At 45.1% G+C, this 23,184-nt stretch overlaps 1 protein-coding gene across 5 annotated transcripts in view; it reads left to right on the top strand.

Annotated features, from left to right (window-relative positions):
* Positions 1-22,396, top strand: part of ash1l (ash1 (absent, small, or homeotic)-like (Drosophila)) — a 44,650-nt gene extending 22,254 nt beyond the window's left edge. For 4 of the 5 annotated variants that reach the window (XM_013132843.4, XM_013132842.4, XM_020050278.3 and 1 more), the window contains exons 9-27: positions 445-490; positions 726-834; positions 1,066-1,272; positions 1,617-1,763; positions 7,198-7,306; positions 7,785-7,934; positions 9,076-9,146; positions 9,230-9,396; positions 9,694-9,846; positions 10,595-10,649; positions 10,834-10,966; positions 12,727-13,011; positions 13,699-13,785; positions 14,095-14,185; positions 15,461-15,599; positions 15,973-16,145; positions 16,381-16,547; positions 21,396-21,861; positions 22,009-22,396. In XM_013132843.4, the coding sequence (XP_012988297.3) occupies positions 445-490; positions 726-834; positions 1,066-1,272; positions 1,617-1,763; positions 7,198-7,306; positions 7,785-7,934; positions 9,076-9,146; positions 9,230-9,396; positions 9,694-9,846; positions 10,595-10,649; positions 10,834-10,966; positions 12,727-13,011; positions 13,699-13,785; positions 14,095-14,185; positions 15,461-15,599; positions 15,973-16,145; positions 16,381-16,547; positions 21,396-21,861; positions 22,009-22,100 (2,847 nt within the window). In that variant the 3' untranslated portion in view covers positions 22,101-22,396. Of the gene's footprint in view, positions 1-444; positions 491-725; positions 835-1,065; positions 1,273-1,616; positions 1,764-7,197; positions 7,307-7,784; positions 7,935-9,075; positions 9,147-9,229; positions 9,397-9,693; positions 9,847-10,594; positions 10,650-10,833; positions 10,967-12,726; positions 13,012-13,698; positions 13,786-14,094; positions 14,186-15,460; positions 15,600-15,972; positions 16,146-16,380; positions 16,548-21,395; positions 21,885-22,008 lie in introns of all 5 variants that reach the window. The other variant, XM_013132844.4, reaches the window with a different exon arrangement.
* Positions 22,397-23,184: the final 788 nt, after the last annotated feature.

Below are 23,184 nucleotides of genomic sequence, written 5' to 3'. Positions count from 1 at the left end.
CAGTAGGTTGCAATCGACCTGATGGTTACCCCATGGTCTAATTCGATAGTACTTTTGACAAAAATAGATAATTTGGTGGACCTCTTTCAATGAAACAGCAAATGTATCCGGAGTTCAAGGATTTCTTTATTAGGAATTCACTGTCAACCGAGCTGAGCGAGGCCTGCTTTCAGGAATGTCACGTGACCCAGTTTTGCAGCTGCTTCAGTACTGCACTATTAGGAGCGCAGATGGTAGAAGGCAGACTCCACTGAACTACTTTCAATGTGTTTAATCACTCTTTCTTGAAATTGTTCACTTCTCCTTTAAGGCCCTGCGATAGACTATTTGTCCCTTATTATCAAGTTTTCGTCATGCTACAAAAATGGGCTCCTACCCTATGAGCTTTTCTGGTTCTAACAAGGCTTGATTTATTACATATATTTATTTTCTTTTTTTCTTCAGCTTTACGAGAAGCCTGATGTCCCCCTTTATAAAAAGATCAGATCAAGTGAGTACACTCTCCTAATAGCACTGTACCAACAATAACGCCCTGTCTCAAACAGCACACTATGTCCTATAGTGCGCTGCTTGTCAACCAGAGCTCTATGAGGTCCTGTTCACAGTGAGTGCATCGAAGAGGGAACAGCGGGCCACTTCAAACGCAGCAGCTGTTGCTTGTGTTCTGGCCAGCCTTATTAGGTGTCCGTTCCCCTGAGTAACCTGTATCCCCCTGTCCACTATAGATGTCTACGTGGATGTGAAGCCGGTGTCGGGTTACGAAGCCAACACTTGTAACTGCAGGCCTTCCGGGGAATCCGCCGACAAAGGCTGCCTTGACGAATGCCTCAACAGGTATAAAGACCGGTGTTGGACTGCATATGCTGTGTTCTGTCTATCTTCCAGGAAAATATTCTCAACCCTGGTCTTTGATTGCCATTTGTTTTGGAAATCTGCCAGAGAACATGGTTTCAATATTTTATTTAATATAAATTATTATTTATTACATTATTATTATCATTGTTATTATATAAACGATCTGTTTCAACTGGCTGCAGTATGAGTCCCTTCCTTCCTTTTCCTCAGGATGAGCTTTGCCGAGTGTTCCCCCAGCACATGTCCCTCTGGGGAGCAGTGTGACAACCAGCACATCCAGAGGCATGAATGGGTGCAGTGCCTTGAGCGCTTCCGCGCCGAGGGTAAGGGCTGGGGCATCCGCACTAAGGAGCCCCTCCGCTCAGGCCAGTTCATCATTGAATACCTGGGAGAGGTCGTCAGCGAGCATGAGTTCAGGTGAGATTTTAAAGCATTTGTTGGTTACTTAAACCCAACATGCATTGTGGGGCTTCCACATTGGTGAACATTTGATTCAGGTGGAAGTTTGGAAGGAAACAAATTATTTAGCCGGGTTGTCCCAGAAAATGTGAATTGGCTTTAAAGTGACTAACCTGGTTAACTCAATAAAATAATGTTTCTGTCATGTTTAATTATCAGTATTGTTTCTTTGGGTGCGTCAGAATGTTTCTGCAATGTACGGCTTTGTTTTTAAACTCTTACATTCTTATATGCTTATCCTTTTTCTCATGCGCGTGCTCTTTTTCTTTTCCAATTTCTTTCTCACTCACTCTTATCCTTAGGAGTCGTATGATGGAGCAGTACTTTGCCCACAGCGGCCAGTACTGTCTAAACCTGGATAGTGGCATGGTAATCGACAGCTACCGGATGGGCAATGAGGCCCGCTTCATCAACCACAGCTGTGAACCAAACTGTGAGATGCAGAAGTGGTAAGTTACTACCAGAATAATGTATGCCATTTAGCAGTTTCTTTAATCAAAAGCGACGGCCAGTCCTGCCTGCTTAGTTTCCATATGGGTTGATGTCCACATGCTCCATAAACTGAGCTGTAAGTGGCAACTCCAGTGGTGTTTGGGTTCACCTTGGGTTGTTTTCTGAACTCAGAGGAATCCCAGTGATGTGCTCGTTTACCTCCTGAAAACCATGCTCAATGAATATTCTCCATTGAAGGAAATTCTGAGTCCCCATTGAGGCTTAATCTGTTTGAAAATTATCATTTAGGCTAATCCAGGGACTGATGCACATTGCTCACCATCTTTAGGCCTGAGGACAATCAGTCGGTTGATGTACAAGGGTATGATTTTAGAGACAAGCATCTCTTCTTCGCCGTACTCATTTCAAGCACGATCAATTATATACTTACTTTGATTTATAGGCTTTGCTACAGAAACTGAACTTCCGTTTGTAAACTTTGGTTAGTGGAACCCATCAAGTTTGATGCACTTAACTTTCTTGCATAAACTACATCTACATTTTACAATTACATTTGTTAATTGCGACGTCAGCTGTATACTGTCCTTCATAATTTTAGATACAGAAAAAACTGTTCTTCCTTTGAGTGTATACTCCAATAAATTTGGGATTTGCAATCAAACAAATCCCAAATGTTGATGGTATGTGTACACAATGCTTTCTCTATTTAGAAATTATAAAAAGGTTATTAGTTGTCCACCCATTTCAGGGTCCCCAAAAGTATTGAAATAATTTAGTCATGTGTGTTCTTTCACATCATTTCTGCAGGTGTGAAATGTTGATTCTAGGCTTGACTTATGCAAACATGAGGACCAAAGTGGTTCCAAAAAATATGTATTTTAGCCGGACTGCGTAGCCGGTCAAGAAGAGCGAACGTCTCTTACTGAGTGAGTGACTGAATGACTATCCCTTGTTAAATAGCGTAATAGTTAGAGACGTGGACTGCCATGTGGGCAACCGGTGTTCGATCCTTGCGACGGACAGATGAGTATGCATTAGGATTTGTTCAGAATAGACAAAAACTTTGCTGACTACAAGCTTCAGTAGCTACATTATAGTGAGCCTAAAATAAAACTGTTGACATTTATATTGCGTCTATTTCTGGCGAATATTTGAAGTGTGCATCCATGTATACTTTCTGGGGTAATATAGACCACAACCCCTTAAAAGAGGAGGGGTTTCCACGATTCTCTAATATTTTTACTTGATGTAAAAAGGGAGTTAACTTCACTTACAGTATCTCACAATAGTACCTGAAGGAAGCCTCTTCTAAAGATGATTCACAAGAAAGCCTGCAAACAGTTTGCTAAATACAAGCAGACTAAGGACATGGATTACTAGAACCATGTCCTCTGGTCTGATGAGAACAAGATAAACTTATTTGGTTCAGATGGTGTCAGGCGTGTGTGGCGGCAACCAGGTGAGGAGTACAAAGACAAGTGTGTCTTGCCTACAGTCAAGCATGGTGGTGGGAGTGTCATGGTCTGGGGCTGCATGAGTGCTGGTGGTGCTGGGGAGCTACAGTTCATTGAGGGAACCATGAATGTCAACATATACTGTGACATACTGAAGCAGAGCATGATCTCCTCCCTTCGGAGACTGGGCTGCAGGGCAGTATTCCAACATGGTAATGACCCCAAACACACTCCAAGGTGACCACTGCACAAGCTGAGGGTAAAGATGATGGACTGGCCAAGCATGTCTCCAGACCTAAACCCTATTGAGCATCTGTGGGGCATCCTCAAACGGAAGGTGGAGGAGCGTAAGGTCTCTAACATCCACCAGCTCTGTGATGTCGTCACGGAGGAGTGGAAGAGGATTCCAGTGGCAACCTGTGAAGCTTTGGTGAACTCCATGCCCAAGAGGGTTAAGGCAGTGATGGAAAATAATGATGGCCACACAAAATATTGACACTTTGGGCCCAATTTGGACTTTTTCACTTAGGGTTGTACTCACTTTTGTTGCCAGCGGTTTAGACATTAATGGCTGTGTGTTGTGTTATTTTGAGGGGACAGCAAATGTATACTGTTATACAAGCTGTACACTCACTACTTTACATTGTAGCCAAGTGTCATTTCTTCAGGGTTGTGACATGAAAAGATATAATAAAATATTTACAAAAATGTGAGGGGTGTACTCACTTGTGAGATACTGTATATTTATAGTTGTGCCATGAAATGAAATAGCTTTGGTAGTGTAAGGTTCATCTTCAGTCTCGCCAGCAATTGCTCTGTTCTTATGACTATTCCAAGTAGTAATCACCCTAAATAATTCGTAAGTGTACAGAAACGTCTTGTCTGCTAAAGTACAAGCAAATGTGTCTAAACTCATTGGAGGGGCCTTGATCATACAGCAAGCGAACAACTCCTAACATACTGCCATAGGACCAAGAACCAAGTTTTTCAGAAGCAAGAACTGGAGGGTTCTTGCCAAGTCAACCTTCAGATTCAAATCCAAATTAACATACCAATAATTTACTAAAGATATAAAAAGAAACAACAACAGAAGGTGACTTTAGTAAAGTAGTGTTTAAGGTCAGTGGGTTGCAGTCTTTATACCAGTTTTTGCATTGTGAGGTAATCTGCTCCATTTTTAAACATAAGGGCTAAATTTCGACATGAATCTGTTCTAACAAAATTCCATTAAATTGTGTTAACTAGATAAAATGTTCCCATTTATCAAAGGTGAAACTGTGTAATAAGTAGGCAAATACCCTCAGATGCTGAGAGTCTGTACTTTAACCTCAGAATAATAGTTTTTAGGTTTTAAACATGTTTTAAGTGTTTGAGTATAGAGCCAAAATAAGAGGAAAATGCTTTTAGTTCCTGTAAGAATGGTAGGCACTGCATCTGTAGAACTTGGATTTGAAAATAAGATTCCAGCTTTGGATTTTATTCATGTTTTAAAAGTGAATGGTTTTGAAACGTTGAATCTTGACTATATTACAAATTGATGGTGTCTCGCTACAGCCATAGGCCCAACTTGCAATTAGCAAATGTGGTTGCCACCAAATTCAAGTGACCTAAACAATTTCTTATGATGAACCTGGCAAAAAACTAAGATGTCCAATGAGCATGTGTCACATGCGGTTGCCTACACAACTCTGTTGCATGCTCATTTAGATTGTTAGGTTGATCAGCTATTGAGAAGAGGCATCCATTGCGTAAAAAAAAGGATTTTCTGGACAGCGGACTAAAAAACGAGGCATTCTTTGTCACATTTGCATAGACTTTCATACCAATTCATGACAGATTTTGATTGGTTGAGCTCCCACAAACTGTTTTGCGAACAGTTACACAAGAACAGATGCTCACTTGTGAATCGCGAAAACAAAATTGGAAGTGAAATGGTACCAAAGAAACATGTCTTAGTGACTTGGTGAAAGTCAAATAGCAGGTTTTAACCTGCTCATAGGTCCCTCCTCGCCACCCCGCTCCCATCTCAGTGGTCTAGTTTTGTCACAATAATGTGACCAGGGATTACAACGCTAAATGGTTTCCGGCCCTTTCACTGAGATATAAACCAATTCACCAACCTCCAGGCCATTTCTGGGTTGCACAATTTGCAGATAGGATCTACCAAGGCAGTTGTAGACCTGGTAAGCCGGCTTCTGAATCAGCTCATTTCCTAAGCATCATACTTATGAGTATTTGTCAGGATGTCGGGTTAAATTCAAGAAAAAAACGTAACATGTTAGAAAAACGTAACATGTTTAACAAACCGTCTTTAAAAGAAAACAAGAACAACTTTTGAAGTCAGTAGAAGTTAATAAAGAATGTTGTTAAGAAAGTATTGTTGCGGCAGTTGGAAGGTTCCTAGATCCAATCTATTAGCCAAAACCTGTCATTCTGTCCTTTAGTATGACTATTTACCCTGATTGCTCACTTATGTAACTCTGGATAAGAGGGTATGTAGTGATGCGCAGGGTGACTCATGTCCCGCTGGCCCTGGGTTATATCTCCAGGGCAAGCCAGTTAAGGGTTATTAAATATTTTTGGGGTGTAAAGCAGGTCAAGTGTGGCTGAGTTTAATGTTTAAAAGGCCTAACAAATTTATTTTTAACAGTCTGTTATTTCTGAGGGAACTAGGTAATAAAATGCCTCTCGGAGTGAGCTACATTTTAGGCTGCCAACACACAGCTCTCTATCAATCAGTGCCTGGCCCTTGATCTTAAAACAACGCTACTCTGTTACAGCAGCATTTTCCATGTTTGCTTACCTGTGAATCCCTCTCATCCGCTAATTGACTCAAATGTCACAAACCTACCTGTTAACCCCAAAAGGACCTGAACACCAAGATGTTTAATGTTGAACAGCTGTTGAGACATGGCGGTCACTGTTTTTTAAAATTTTTTTGCATACCCTTCTGAAGTTTCCAGTCCAGTTTGTAAACTAGGACCCAGTGGTCATCAACTGTCTCTGTAGTGTAGTGTTATGGGCCTGGCCGCCCCAAAGAAATTTCCGGTGTAACGTCTTGCCAGTGATTCATCTAGTTACAAAAGAGGTCCTTTTGTAACAGTTGTACTAGTGCCGCAAGACAATGTGCTGAAACTGCTTAATTCCCCCGCGGAAATAATAAATTAGATAGCAGAGTGTCTATCATATGCGGTTGTACTCTGGTTGGAGATGGTGTGCCCCTGAAATGGATTAACTCCATTAACCCTTTGGTGCGTACGATCACACTGGTGTGATCAATCTAGAGTGGTCCCTGGAGCGTACGATCACACCGGTGTGATTAGAACGTCATGTTTAGAACGCACCATTAGCATACCTAGCTACAAGTAACGTAACAATGGCTGGTAAAACCGCGCAATTATTTACTCACATTTAGCTCAAACAGTGTTTATAACTTTATTTCCTGATTGTAATTGTTTCAAGACCATACTATGATATTAACCAGGTAGAAAGCATTCAAATCGGAAAAGAAGCGTTACTTACGTACCAACAGACAGCCAACACTAATGCACAAAAACAAATTATATTAGCGACTACTACCGATCAAAACCATTGCAAAAACTTTCTAGAAGTTATGTTCCCCGTTGTATGCATTTTATATAGTTTATTCATTTTCACTGCACTGAATAACTGGTCACGATTTGTTAGCTAGCGGGCAGCTGACGTTTGCTAGCGGTTAGCTGACGTTTTCTAGCTAGCTACAGTAATAAATCAACCAACTTTTGCAGCTCTTAGAATTCGAGTCAACGAGAGAAGCTTGCAATGCAATGCATGTAGTGTTCCTTACCTAGCAAGTTGGCAGTTCAAATGCTGGCGTGAGTTCAAATGCTGCAGAGTACTGAAGTCCCGTGCAAAAAAACTCACGCTGGGGGGTCGGTAAGGAATATTTGAAACTCACGCGTGAAAAGGTTAAACTCTTCCCTTGTTTCACTTGCAGGTCTGTGAATGGGGTGTACAGGATTGGCCTCTTTGCCCTCAAGGACATTAACAGTGGCACAGAGCTCACCTACGACTACAACTTTCATTCCTTCAACACCGAAGAGCAGGTGGGTGTGGCACAACTGCAGTTTTCCAAATTCCCCGGTAGTTACACCCAGGTCCACAGAAAAACCGTTGAAACCGGTCTGAGACCAAGCGAGCCCAAGTTCCCTTGCTTAGATACCCGTTCTCCCCACACTGTTCTGGCTTCCTGTTTTTGGCACACACCTCACATTCCTTTTAATCTGTCTCTATTTACCTTGACCTTCTTTCCCCTTACTTCCTCCCTCTTAATGCTGCCTACTTCCCTTGCTCTCTTTCTCTCTCCCTACTCTCCATCTCTCTTCCCTTGCTCTCTTTCTCTCTCTCCCTACTCTCCATCTCTCTTCCCTTGCTCTCTTTCTCTCTCTCCCTACTCTCCATTTCTCTTCCCTTGCTCTCTTTCTCTCCGTCCCTACTCTCCATCTCTCTTCCCTTGCTCTCTTTCTCTCCGTCCCTACTCTCCATCTCTCTTCCCTTGCTCTCTTTCTCGGTCTCCCTCTACAGCAAGTGTGCAAGTGTGGATCTGAGGGCTGCCGGGGCATCATCGGAGGGAAGAGCCAGCGAATCAATGGGCTGCCTGGGAAGACAGGCGGGGCCCGGCGGCTGGGTCGACTCAAGGAGAAACGCAAGTCCAAGCACCAGCTGAAAAAACGAGTGAGTTTAAGGGAGAGGAAATGTCTGTGAAGAGGTTATATCAGGTTCCTCTTGTTACTACCCTTGTAAATGGGTCGTTGATATTTACTGCGTCTGCTGTTTTTCTATACAGCAGATGGAGACTGAACTGCAAAGTCATGTATTCTGATCCTAAATAATCCCAATGGGCTGGTAAATGCTCTCTAAAATGTTTGTCCCGCACATGGAAATCAGCTCTCGATTTACCAGTCAATCTACGTTCCTACTCTCACCTATGGTCATGAGCTTTGGGTCATGACCAAAAGGACAAGATCCCGGATACAGGCGGCCGAAATGAGCTTTCTCCGCAGGCTGACCGGGCGATCCCTTAGAGATAGGGTGAGAAGCTCGGTCACCCGGGAGGAGCTCAGAGTAGAGCCGCTGCTCCTCCACATCGAGAGGGGTCAGCTGAGGTGGCTTGGGCATCTGTTTGGGAAGGTGTTCCGGTCCCATCCCACCGGGAGGAGACCCCGGGGAAGACCTAGGACACGCTGGAGGGACTATGTCTCCCGGCTGGCCTGGGAACGCCTCGTTGTCCCCCCGGAAGAGCTAGAGGAAGTGTCTGGGGTGAGGGAAGTCTGGGCATCCCTGCTTAGACTGCTGCCCCCGCGACCCGGCCCCGGATAAGCGGAAGATGATGGATGGATGGAACGACATTCTTCTTCTAAATAACAATAAACGTCATTTATAATAAATATAATAAAATAATAAGACAAATATTACAAATTGTAATGCAATTATTAATGTGAATAAATATCACTCCATATCACATCATCTTTCATTCTGCTTTTTTAAACTGCTTTCTACCTCCCTGGTGATCATCTCAATCTCCACGTCAGAGAAGTTTCTCTTTTTTGCCGTCTTCCGGGTGTCCATGGCGTAAAATGAGGGCGTGGGGGATGCGGAGACTTGAATATATAGGGGCGTGTTATTCTAATGACGATCGTTTTCAGCCGCGGCATTTATCAAGGGAAGGTATTGCGTACACCTGGATTTTAAAGGTACGCACAGCTTCATAAATCAGGCGGTGAGAGGAGTGTAAGCAAAATCTTACGCCAACATATACGCCTGTTTCTACGCAAGAATGATAAATGAGGGCCACTGTCCCTATTTTTTTCCCTAGGAGGAGGAGTCAAGTGACAGCAGCAAGTTTTACCCACACCTTCTCATGAAGCCCATGTCCAACAGAGAGAGGTAAAGACTGTACACACATCCCAAATTTACTTAACACGCACACCCACTCAACTTTCTTTTCTATCTATTTATCTATCTACCAGGAACTTTGTGCTTAAGCACCGTGTGTTCCTGCTGAGGAACTGGGAGAAGATGAGAGAGAAGCAGGAGATGCTGAAGAGGGAGGGCGAAAGGGAGCGAGATTCCAGCGGCCTGTCCATCTACACACGCTGGGGAGGAGTCATTCGAGACGATGGAAACATCAAGTCCGGTGCGTTAGTGTGTTTGATAGAGAAGTGGTGGGATGATACCGAAGCGCAGAACTACAATGATTAGAAGGATCAGATAATTAATGTGCCAGAATATACAAGGGTTGACTTTCCCCACAGCTTATAAGGCCATGTTTCCCTCCAATGCTTTAAAAAGATTGATGAGAATGTTGGCACTCTGAAGCTGCCTGGGAAATTCAGCCAAATGTTTAATACAAAGGGTCCATTTTGCACGGGGCATCACAGGCGGGTGTTTGTGAAGGCTTGTTATTGACTGTGTGTATGTCACATCATGGCAGACGTGTTCCTGACGCAGTTCTCAGCTCTGCAGACTTCCCGCTCGGTGCGCACTCGTAGGCTGGCAGCAGCCGAGGAGAACACGGAGGTCACCCGAACGGCCCGTCTGGCGCACATATTCAAGGAGATCTGCGACATGATCACCAGCTACAAGGGTCAGTGACAAACACATACTCTTATTCATTCACAGGTGCGGTCCACACAGCCTTCCGTGAAAATGCCCCCTGGTTGAAATGGAAATAAATGTGTAGGATTTAACAGTCAACAATTGTTACACAGCTTTTATTAGGACTCAGACCACGACTTTCTGCATGTCACTGCAACTCCTTCACCCAGGATTTCTGCGAGATATGTCAACCTTTTTTGCTCTGGTGGAAGTCCTTGATTGTCAATGAGCAGTCTACAACAGTAACATTTTATTTGTGGTTTTCATGGGTGCTGATCGCAGTTGTGCAAAAGGAAGTTCATAAGACTAACACACTACAGCTAGCTAGACAAAAAGCAGTTTGAATTGAATTAGTGAGATACATTTTCTGATAAATATTTACTGCAATAACCCCCCAAAAATCTAACTAGCTAAGACAGTTATCTACTTAACTACCTATGTAGTTATTCTTAAAAACTTAAACAACCCAAATTCTATTGGTAAAGTCCCTCACATAAGTCCAACTTGGAATGGAAGGTGTCGCAGGCTTGTAAGTGCTATGAGCAGAAGCCTGGGGTCAAGGTTGGGGCATCATTTTGTTAAATCATGCTTTGTTTGAGGATCTGAAAACATTCAATTCAAATGTGCAAAATGAGATAAAATCTGAAAGTTGACATTCTTTTTATTACTCTACTGTATATCCATTACAATTGTATTCATGCACTTAATGATAGTATAATGGTTAATTTTCTCCTTAGACTCATCTGGTCAGACCCTTGCTGCTCCGCTGGTCAACCTGCCTTCGAGAAAACGGTATATGTCTGTGTGTGCATGTAGTGTCCTTATGCATTTACTGTGTCTAGGTGTTTGGTGCAATACGTTGTATTTAACCAGGTCACAGCACCCTCAGTGTTTCCTACAACCATTCAAGTAGTCCATGAATTGATGTAACAAGGCCCAATAACCCATGACTCATTGTGATGTTTGTGTTACCCAGGAACACCCAGTACTACGAGAAAGTGTCGGACCCGCTGGATCTGAGCACCATTGAGAAGCAGATCACTACGGGCCACTATAAGACTGCCGAGGCTTTTGACACTGACATGCTAAAAGTTTTCCGCAATGCAGAGGTGTGCCTCCATAAATCTTCTCCTAATGAAATATACTGTCTGTCTGTCTGTCTGTCTGTCTGTGTGTCTGTCTGTCTGTCTGTCTGTCTGTGTGTCTGTCTGTCTGTCTGTGTCTGTCTGTCTGTGTGTCTGTCTGTCTGTCTGTGTCTGTCTGTCTGTCTGTGTGTCTGTCTGTGCGTCTGTCTGTCTGTGCGTCTGTCTGTCTGTGCGTCTGTCTGTCTGTGCGTCTGTCTGCGTGCGCGTCTGTCTGCGTGCGCGTCTGTCTGCGTGCGCGTCTGTCTGCGTGCGCGTCTGTCTGCGTGCGCGTCTGTCTGCGTGCGCGTCTGTCTGCGTGCGCGTCTGTCTGTGTGTCTGTCTGTGTGTCTGTCTGTGTGTCTGTCTGTGTCTCTCTGTGTCTCTCTGTGTCTCTGTGTCTCTGTGTCTCTCTGTGTCTCTGTGTCTCTGTGTCTCTGTGTCTCTGTGTCTCTGTGTCTCTGTGTCTCTGTGTATGTCTCTGTGTGTGTGTATACACAACCTTGATACAGGTCTTTGATTTACATTTGTATTGTGTAGACACTGTGTGAGTACCACTTGAACTCTCTGAAGTGTACACACCCCTGTAGCAGCTAGAGTTTGAAGTGGACCTTGACAGTTATTTGACCCTTCCGTCAAAGGCCCTCAGTGTTAGCAAAGGAACCGGTGGAAAGTGTATTTTTTTCAAGGGGTCTTAAAGATCTCTTCAGAAGAATTGCAAACAACAGGCAGAGCTTTAACCGTTTTTGCCAGTTATTGCTGAAAACGGGAGGTTTCTTACACACGCAGGCCAAAATAAGCTGGCTTGCAAGAATAACCCACTAGGTTAATTGATCATTTCTTAATACTTTGATAAGTGATTATGATCACAACAGCTGGTATGGATTATCTACACCCGCCTCCAATGAAACAGCATCCAGATGGAAGGATTGGACACCATAAGCTGATTGAATAGAAAGAAATGATCATTGTAGAAAATGCTGTGGAACTTCTGGGGTTTAGGCCTTGGCCATATCCAGATTTCCATATTATCATCCCTAATACCATCCCATTGTTTGTTATTATCTGCGTGCTGTTAATACAAAAAGGACAGCAAATTGGAAAGGCAGTCATTCTAGCTCATTAAATTAAAGTTTGGGTAGGAGCTAGATACTAAAGGCCATTATTGTGGCACAAACAGCGCCTTACTTTGACTCTTGTTGAGGTCCTAGTAGGCTCGCAACTGAGAGTAAATATTATAGACAGTCAAATTCTTCATTGAGACAATCCTGAGATGTAGATCATATTTAAAATTTTGCCAAATTCGGCACCTAATCAATTAGCGTGCTTGTCAATGCACAAGCACGCCCCCCACAACATTTTATAAAATAATTGTAAAATTTGCATTAAACATATCACTAAATAAGTGATGAGATAATATTACAGCTAGTCTTATTTCCTTGGTTGTCATGTTGTGGCTCAGTTAATTCATTCAGTCAGAGTACATTGGAGTTAAACGTGAGTCTGCCCTGGAAAAGGTCAGTTTTGAAGATTTTATTGCCATAGAGACTTACCTGACTGAAAGGTGACCCACTTTCACATGACTGGTTATCCCCAGACAAACTCAGAGTTTACAAGTAGCCTCTCTAACTCTACCAACCTGATTCGTAGGATACCCTTCTAGTCTTTGACCACTTCACACAAACTGGATATGCCAATGAAACGACAACCTCTCAAATGCTGAACATTGTTGCTCTGCATCCTGGCAGAAATACTACGGTCGAAAGTCATCGGTGGGGCGGGACGTGTGCCGGCTGAGGAAGGCCTACTATGGCGCTCGCCACGAGGCCGCCGTCCAGATCGATGAGATCGTTGGGGAGACTGCCAGCGAGGCAGACAGCTCAGATTCCCTAGAACGAGACCACGCCCATCATCACCACCATCACCATGGAGGGGACCGACCGGGTTCCCATGACAAGGACGATGACATCATCCGCTGCATCTGCGGCATGTACAAGGACGAGGGCTTGATGATCCAGTGTGAGAAATGCATGGTGAGAGACTGTTCAAAGATGCTGGGTATGTCTTAAATGACTACCTGTTCCTTACGTCAGGGCTTTCCAACCCTGTTGCTGGGGAATAACCGTCATGTACATTTTAACCAACCCTGTTCCTGGAGAGCTCACCATCCATTTTATTTTAACTTCAAGACCTGTTGTAATTAACCGTATTTTAGCTGGTCATCTAGCAAATTATAAGAATTGTCTGTGTGCTCCGTTAGCGTTAGATCTGCTGGCCAGTAACTGGATCCCTTCCTTACACGGACAATGCTTTAGACCAAGTCACCTGTAGAGCACTATGTAGGCAAAAATGTGCCTATTGGGACAAGACATAATGCTGAACAAGATGCTAAAGGTCAAATGTGTTTTTGAAAATTAGCCTGGAATCCTAATTGAATATTGATACAATCAAACCCAAAATCAGTTATTTGCTCCATGAAGTGGGACAATAGTGAAAACTGAGTTTAATGTAGTGCAAGCTGGCTGATTTACCAAGTGCCAGAGAGACTGGTTAATGTGTGTTTGTTCCTGTCAGCCTGAAGGATATTTGGAGAGCAGTAGTTTGTGTGAGGGACTGCTGTTAAGTGTCCTTGTCTAAATAGAACTGGCTAGTGTTGGCTTTGGCAGTGATCCCAGTGAGTGTGGGCATGAACATTGATGTCTTTCCTGTCTGCCTCTCAGGTGTGGCAACACTTTGACTGCATGCGGTTGGAGGCGGAGGTGGAACATTACCTGTGTGAGCAGTGTGACCCGCGACCTGTGGACAGGGTAAGCGTGGTCCCCCTTAATTCAACCTTGACCGCACCCAAACTAAGGGGTCACAATTAGTTTATTCGAACACAAGATGTTCAGTCAGTGAGGAAAAATTTGATGTCTGCATCCCAAACCTAAAGGGGAAGTTGAGGATTTAGGTGTTAGATGGGTTCTTACCCCTGAAGTAGTACGCTTTAAAAAGAATAGGGTACCATTTCAGACGCTTATTGTTTCAGGCGGTCTTTATAGATGTTTATGTAAAGAGGTGTTGTTTCCATTTCTTGTTTGATTTGACTGTCACATCCTGTCCTTTTGGTGATTCAGGAGGTGCCCATGCTGCCACAGCCCAGCTACGCCCAGTCTGGGTCCATATACTACATCTGTCTGCTACGCGACGAACTGCTGCTACACCAAGGTATGAAGGGGCCAGAATAATAATTATAGTATTAATGGTAACGAAAATGTTACTAGGAAAACAATGTTAGATTTGTATACAGTTAGGTCCGGAAATATTTGGACAGTGACACAATTTTCATAATTTTGTGGTGACTCTGTGCGCCACCACAATGGATTTGAAATAAAACCGCCAAGATTAAATTGAAGTGCAGACTTTCTGCTTTAATTCGAGGGGTTGAAAAAAAAATATTGTATGGACAGTTTAGGAATTGCAACCATTTTCATACACAGTCCCCTTATTTCAGGGGTTCAAATGTAATTAGACAAATAAACACCATCATAACATTTTCATTTTTAAAACTTTGTCAAGAATCCTTTGCAGTTTCCTCCTTTGTGATGCTTTGCCATGCCTTTACTGCAACTGTCTTCAGTTGTTGTTTGTTCTTGGGTCTTTCTGTCTTATGTTTTGTCTTCAGCAAGTGAAATGCATGCTCGATCGTGTTGAGATCAGGTGATTGACTCGGCCATTGCAGAATATTCCACGGTTTTGCCTTAAAAAAAAATCCTGGGTTTCTTTCACAGTATGTTTTGGGTCATTGTCCATCTGTAAAGTGAAGCAACATCCAATCAACTTTTGCTGAATGTGGCTGAATCTGAGCAGACAATATATCTCTATACACTTCAGAATTAATCTGGCTGCATCATCAATAAACACCAAGCCTTCCCTATAATTTTTCTTCCCATCATTCTGTTACAAGTTGATCTTAGTTTCATCTTAGATGTAATGTTTTACATTTGAAAACGAAGCAGCTATATATTGGAAAGCTGTAATTCCTAAACCTTTCCTCCAGTTTGGATGTGAATACCCTCACATTAAAGCTGAGAGACTGCACTTTAAGTCCATAATCATTATTTCACTGTAACTTGAATGTATTTTGGTAAACAGCCAAAATAGCAATACTTGTCAGTGTCCAATTATTTCCAGACCTAACTGTAGCTCATTTCATTACAAAGTCAGCTGATAGCTACAAAATAAAAAAAATGATGTCAAAAGTGATGACATTCATTTTCCCCTAAAACGCTGTGTTTGCCTTGGATCATTCCTTGCAATAGGGCGAATGTTGGATCAGTTGTCATGCGTGTTAAGTTATGTGAAATTACATGACAGCATACTGCCAATGTTTTAGCGTGTCTGTGTACGATGTCAGCATGCAGCAGTCATTGTGGCGGGCAATAAATGTGCTTTCTTATTCCAATGAAAAGCATGCCAATGTTTTGTACCCTCTCTGTCCAGGTGACTGTGTGTATCTGATGAGGGACAGCAGGCGCACTCCTGAGGGACAGCCAGTCAGGCAGTCCTATCGCCTCCTTTCACACGTCAACCGGGACAAGCTGGACATTTTCCGCATCGAGAAGCTCTGGAAGAGTGAAAAGTGAGGAAGGAGGGAATTGGGAAGGGTGCGGTCTGGGCCATGCCTCTGCTGCCCTTGTAACACAGCTTGGGTTTGAATTCGGCACATTGCTCTTTCAGGAAAATCTCTCCTCTCTCTTACTCCAATGTCTATCGAAGTAAGGCATAAAAATGTATTGCCACAAAAAATAGTTATTGTTCACACACATTTATAAATAATAAATTAAATTGTGCAGACCATAAGAAAACAACGCTTATCAAATTCTTTTTCTAGTGCAACTGGCTGAAGATGATGTCAAGCCAACGTTCACGTTTGTTTGTGAAGATGATGTTCAGAGCCTGGTCACACGTGCACAGACCCATGTCACTGATTTATTTTCCACTTCCCCTTACAGAGGTGAGAGGTTCGCCTTCGGCCACCACTACTTCCGGCCTCATGAGACACACCACTCGCCATCACGCCGCTTCTACCACAATGAGCTGTTCCGCGTGCCTCTCTACGAGATCATCCCTCTTGAGGCAGTGGTCGGGACCTGCTGCGTCCTCGATCTCTACACCTACTGCAAGGGTGAGATCTCTACACTTACTGAAAGGTCTTACTCAAAAATACCCTTACTCACTTAGTAAAGAAGGTAAATTCATATTCAACTATAAATTAGATTGTCAATTTAGACCATATTTAGCCCTTCCTTCTTGTACTAAACACAAGGGCTATCAGATTATTTAGGTATGTTAGCTAGCCAACTTCCCAATTCTGATAGGCGGTACATCCCTCAAACCTGCCACAATTGTTTTTTTTTTAGGGCGACCGAAGGGTGTGAAGGAACAGGACGTGTATATCTGTGATTACCGCCTGGATAAGTCTGCTCACCTCTTTTACAAGATCCACCGCAACCGGTTTCCAGTGTGCACTAAGCCCTATGCCTTCAATCACTTCCCCAAGAGGCTGGCCCCCAAGAGAGACTTCTCGGTAAGAGGGCCTGAAGATGGAGCATGGGGGGTGTATTTAAGAGTACAGGAAGTATTTAATTGAGACTTGTTTGACATGGCATTGACATGGGGTTAAGTTCAATATGTGAAAACGAGAACTGTATCCAAGTCACTTCATTAAAACATCGATCAGACACCAGCAACTATTTATTTGCCTATAATGAGTTTTTTTCAGTATCCAGAAACCACTGCATATTAATTCACTAGAATATATGGTAGTCTAAGTAATATGAACATACAGTACCAAAGGTTTGGAGACACACTCATTCATTTTTTAATCTGTTTTCCACATTGTAGAATAAAAGTGAAGACTTTTAATAACACAAATGGAATCCTGTAGTAACCAAAAAAGTGTTAAACAACTCAAATTCGATTTTTTACTTTCCATCCATCATCTTCCGCTTCATCCGGGGCCGGGTCGCAGGGGCAGCAGTCTAAGCAGAGATGCCCAGACTTCCCTCTCCCTAGACACTACCTCTAGCTCTTCCGGGGGGACAACGAGGCGTTCCCAGGCCAGCCGGGAGACATAGTCCCTCCAGCGTGTCCTAGGTCTTCCCCGGGGTCTCCTCCCGGTGGGACGGGCCCGGAACACCTTCCCGGGAAGGTGTCCAGGAGGCATCCGGAACAGATACCCAAGCCACCTCAGCTGACCCCTCTCGATGTGGAGGAGCAGCGGCTCTACTGTGAGCTCCTCCCGGGTGACCGAGTTTCTCACCCTATCTCTAAGGGATCACCCAGCCACCCTGCGGAGAAAACTAATTTCGGCCGCCTGTATCCGGGATCTTGTCCTTTCGGTCATGACCCAAAGCTCATGACCATAGGTGAGAGTAGGAACGTAGATTGACCGGTAAATCGAGAGCTTTGCCTTGCGGCTCAGCTCTTTCTTCACCACGACAGACCGATACATCAACCGCATTACTGCAGAAGCTGCACCGATCCGTCTGTCAATCTCCCGTTCCATCCTTCCCTCACTCGTGAACAAGATCCCTAGATACTTAAACACCTCCACTTGAGGCAAGAACTCTCCACCAACCTGAAGTGGGCAAGCCACCCTTTTCCGACTGAGGACCATGGCCTCGGATTTGGAGGTACTGATTTTCATCCCAACCGCTTCACACTCGGCTGCAAATCGTCCCAGCGCATGCTGAAGGTCCTGGTTTGAAGTGGCCAACACGACAACATCATCCGCAAAGAGCAGAGACGAAATCGTGTGGTCCCCAAACCTGACACCCTCCAGCCCCTGGCTGCGCCTAGAAATTCTGTCCATAAAAATTACGAACAGAACCGGCGACAAAGGGCAGCCCTGCCGGAGTCCAACATGCACTGGGAACAAGTCTGACTTACTGCCGGAAATGCGAACCAAGCTCCTGCTTTGGTCGTACAGGGACCTGACAGCCCTTAGCAAAGAACACAGGACCCCATACTCCCGAAGTACCCTCCACAGGATGCTGCGAGGGACACAGTCGAATGCCTTCTCCAAATCCACAAAACACATGTGGATTGGTTGAGCAAACTCCCATGAACTCTCCATCACCCTGTAGAGGGTATAGAGCTGGTCCAGTGTTCCACAGCCCGGACGAAAACCACACTGTTCCTCCTGAATCTGAGGGTACTGGAGAGGCCGTATTCTCCTCTCCAGTACCCTGGCATAGACTTTCCCGGGTAGGCTGAGAAGTGTGATCCCCCTGTAGTTGGAACACACCCTCCGGTCCCCCTTCTTAAAAAGAGGGACCACCACCCCGGTCTGCCATCCCAGAGGCATTGTCCCCGACCACCACACGATGCTGCAGAGGCGTGTCAACCAAGACAGCCCCACAACATCCAGAGACTTGAGGTACTCAGGGCGGATCTCATCCACCCCCGGTGCCTTGCCACGAGGAGTTTCTTGACTACCTTAGTGACTTCAGCCCGGGTGATGGACGAGTCCACCTCTGAGCCCTCAGCCTCTGCTTCCTCAATGGAAGACGTGATGGCGGGATTGAGGAGATCCTTGAAGTACTCCTTCCACCGCCCGACGACATCCCCAGTTGAGGTCAACAGCTGCCCACCTCCAATGTAAACAGCGTTGGTAGGGCACGGTTTCCCTCTCCTGAGGCGCCGGACGGTTTGCCAGAATCTCTTCGAGGCCAGCCGATAGTCCTTCTCCATGGCCTCACCGAACTCCTCCCAGGCCCAAGTTTTTGCCTCCACAACCACCCGGGCTGCAGTCCGCTTGGCCTGCCGGTACCCGTCAGCTTCCTCAGGAGTCCCACAAGCCAACCAGGCCTGATAGGACTCCTCCTTCAGCTTGACGGCATCCCTTACTTCCGGTGTCCACCACCGGGTTCGGGGATTGGCGCCTCGACAGGCACCGGAGACCTTACGGCCAAAGCTCAGAGTGGCCGCTTCGACAATGAAGGTGGAGAACATGGTCCACTCGGACTCAATATCTCCAGCCTCCCTCGGGATCCAGTCGAAGCTCTGCCGGAGGTGGGAGTTTAAGATCTATCTGACAGGAGACTCGGCCAGACGTTCCCAGCAGACCCTTACAGTACGCTTGGGTCTGCCGAGTCTGATCAGTTGACAGCTCCGCCCCTCTCTTCACCCGAGTGTGCTAGAAATACGGCCGCAGGTCAGATGAAACGACAACAAAGTCGATCATTGACCTACGGCCTAGGGTGTCCTGGTGCCACGTGCACTGATGGACACCCTTATGCTTGAACATGGTGTTCGTTATGGACAAACTGTGACTAGCACAGAAGTCCAATAACTGAACACCGCTCGGGTTCAGATCAGGGGGGCCGTTCCTCCTAATCACGGCCCTCCAGGTGTCACTGTGGTTGCCCACATGGGCGTTGAAGTCCCCCAGTAGAACGATAGAGTCCCCAGTCGGAGCACTTTCCAGCACCCCTCCCAGAGACTCCAAGAAGGTTGGGTACTCGGCACTGCCGTTCGGCCCGTAGGCACAAACAACAGTAAGAGACCTATTCCCGACCAGTAGGCGCAGGGAAACGACCCTCTCGTTTACTGGGGTAAACTCCAACACATGGCGGCAGAGCTTGGGGGCTATAAGCACCAACCCCTTATGGTCCCTCCTGCAGGTGGTGAGCCCACGGGAAGGCGGCCCCACGTCGCTCCTTCGGGCTGAGCCCGGCCGGACCCCGTGGGGAAAGGCCCGGTCACCAGGCGCTCGCATTCGAGCCCCAAACCCGGGCCTGGCTCCAGGGTGGGGCCCCCGGCTGCGCCATACCGGGCAGCGTCACGGACCTCAAAATGTTTATCATTAAAGGGTTTTTGAACCGCTCTTAGTCTGACCTGTCGCCCAGGACCTGTTTGCCTTGGGAGAACCTACCAGGGGCATATAGCCCCAGACAACATAGCTCCTAGGGTCACTCGGGTACTCAAACCGCTCCACTACATAAGATGGCAGTTCATGGAGATTTTTTACTTTAGATTCTTCAAAGTGGCCACCCTTTACTTTGATGACAGCTTTGCACACTCTTGGAATTCTCTCAATCAGCTTCATGAGGTAGTCACCTGGAATAATTTTCCAACAGTCTTGAAGGAGATCCCACATATGCTGAGCACTTGCTTGCTGCCTGTCCTTCACTCTGCGGTCAAACTCATCCCATGTCAATTGGGTTGAGGTAAGGTGATTGTGGAGGCCAGGTCATTTGATGCGGCATCATGACTCTCCTTGGTCATATAGCCCTTACACAGCCTGGTTGTGTGTTTTGGGTCATTGTCGTGTTGACAAATGATAGTCCCACTAAGCCCAATCTAGATGGGATGGTGTATTGCTGCAGAATTCTGGTAGCCAGCATGGTTGAGTGTGGTTGAGTGTGCCTTTAATTCAAAATGCATTTGTGATCCAAGAAAGCAACCCCACACCATCACACCTCCTACTCCATGCTTCATGAAGGGAACCACACATGCAGAGATTATCTGTTTATAGACTCTGCGTCTCATAAAGCAGTGGTTCCCAACCAGGGGTACTAGGACCCCTGGGGGTACTTGGCCTCTCCACAGGGGGTACTTGAAAACACTCATGACACCATAGACTTACTAGTGAAATTAACATGAGGGCGTACTTCAGGGGTAGTGAAAGCAGTGCAAAAACATTTTCGGGGTACAGTAACTGAAAAAGGTTGGGGAGACACTGTCATAAAGTAATGGCGGTTGGAACCAAAAATCTCAAATATGGACTGGTCTGATGTACATTTGTCATGTTTCTTGGTGATCCTCATGAGAGCCAGTTTCATTATATAGCTTGGTATTTGTGACTGCTTTTGAAAAATATTTTTTGAAGTTTTCCGGATTGACTGACCTTCATGGCTTAAAGAACTTATGGACTGTCTTTTCGATTTGATGATTTGAGCCATTCTGGACATAATATGGACTACTACAGTTCAGACATAATGAAGGTCTTCTGTATACCAACCCTGCCTTGTCACAACAAAACTGATTGGGTCCAACGTGTTAAGGAAAGAAGTCCACAAATTAACATTTAACAAGGCACACTTGTTAATTGAAATGCATTCCAGGTGACTACCTCATGAAATTGGTTGAGAGAATGCAAAAAGTTTTCAAAGCTGTCATCAAGGCAAAGGGTTGCTTCTTTGAAGAATCTACTATTTGAAATGTATTTTGGTCTGTTTTAATACTTTTTTGCTTACTACATGATTCTGTACTTGTTATTTCACATTTTTGATGTCTTCACTGTTATTCTACAATGTGGAACATAGTAACAATAAAAAATACCCATATAAATTAATAACCCCAAAACATGAGAAAAGTATGAACATCTTGTCAGTCCAATGAAAGGCATGTATTCCCTCTCTTGGCACAGCCGCACTACGTTCCTGACAACTATAAGAGGAACGGTGGCCGTTCAGCCTGGAAGAGTGAGCGGCCCAAAGGAGTGGGAGGGCCCTGCGAGGACGACACCACCCGATGTGACCGGACCGATTTCCGCCCAGAGGGCGAAGATGTTCGAGGGCTGGAAGGGGACATGGATGTTGCCCCTGATGAGCCCACGCCCCAAATGGTCGCTCCGCCCCCACGACCGGATGTGCCCGTGGGGGGAAACGAGGAAGAATCTGAGGAAGAAGAGGAAGTGAGGCAGGAGGTAGAGGAGCCCACGGAAATGGAGGAAGGTCCGGTAGAGAGAGGAGTTGAAATGCTAGAGCTTATTCCCTCATCCTCCACGTCATCCTCACCCCTCCATCACCTGGGACTGGGTCGGAGAGATGCGCAAAAGGATCGGCTGAACAAGATTCTACTGGACTTACTGCAAAGAACATCCAATAAGAACGGTGAGCAGCCAGTGAGGAAACAGGTATTGAGACAGAGCAATGGTTTGACAATTCAATGAAGAAAGGGGGAAATTGATGAAGACGGGAAATATCAGATTATTTTCTTAATGACTGTTGTTAAGTAATGTTTCTCTCTTTTTCCAACAGCTATAGATGTCACTTACCTCCTGGAAGAGGGGTCAGGCCGGCGACTACGTAGGCGGACGCTCGGATTTGGAGACTTTGTAGCTAGAAAATAACGTGTAAGGGAGGGCGGGGTGGAAAAAGGAGTAGGCAAAGATGACATTAACAGGAAGGTGGAGATCTGCAACGGGAGTTGACCACAAAGGGTTGGCCCCCTTTAGGTGGCATCCCCTCTCCCCCACCACCTTGTCAACTCAAGCGACGAAACAACACAACAAACAGAACGGTTTGAAGCAGCGCACTTCGTGGTCGTGATCTATAATAACAGTTTTGTAGAGGACACAAAGACTTCTCAGGAGAGTGGAGCCAGACTTATTGAAGTAACGATGCAATTGTGTGCTTTATTTTATTTTTTAAATGTACCCCGTGCACTTAATGTGCATTGAACAAATATTCATAGAAGACGGCCCTGGTTACTCGGGACGGAAAGACAGTGACATGTTACATATCCACATACACAAGGCTCATTATTGCAACCATGAGTCAGTTATTTTTAGTGAGCAAAAGAAAGGATCAACATTTGGTACTGAACGTGATAATGGCATACAGCCATAATGGTGATGTTTTTATTTTTTAAACCATCAAATGGGACTGAGAAAGCTGAAGACTGGCGCCCCCTAGTGGGACCCCTGTGGCGATGACTGAAAAAACTGTAAAGGTAGGCCACAATAGACCTTAACGTACCAGAACTTAGATGAGAGGCATAGGAGTGTCATAAGAGGCTATGCAGTGTACAGTAGACATACACTGTTGACGATGAACCAGGAGAAAAGCAGCAGGAACGAGGTCTGTCAACTGCACTTTGGTACCACAGATATCGTTGGCTTTCTGTTATGTATCAACACAGTCACACAGTATTAGTTAACGCAGTCTGAAAAGCAACTTAAATATTATCATTTTTTTCTGTCATACAGTAGGAATTCATTTGGAAACAGATGGGAAAGGACGGGGATCGTGTTTATAAAGAACGGGCTGGTGGTCTTTGGGAAAAAGGAGTGTGCGCTTTTGGTCAGTTCAGTGTCTTGTTTGGTTTGTGAGGCAGTCTGCTCCTCTTTCTGAAGTACCTGATTCACCAGCTTAACTAAGTCAGGCGGCGGAACACTGGCTCTTACTGTAACGCCTTAGAACCTTGTGTTCCCT

The sequence above is a fragment of the Esox lucius genome, chromosome 10 (assembly GCF_011004845.1).
Source record: "Esox lucius isolate fEsoLuc1 chromosome 10, fEsoLuc1.pri, whole genome shotgun sequence".
Lineage (NCBI taxonomy): Eukaryota > Metazoa > Chordata > Actinopteri > Esociformes > Esocidae > Esox > Esox lucius.
The sequence above is the reverse complement of the archived record's forward strand: the minus strand, read 5'-3'. Positions and strand labels throughout refer to the sequence as shown.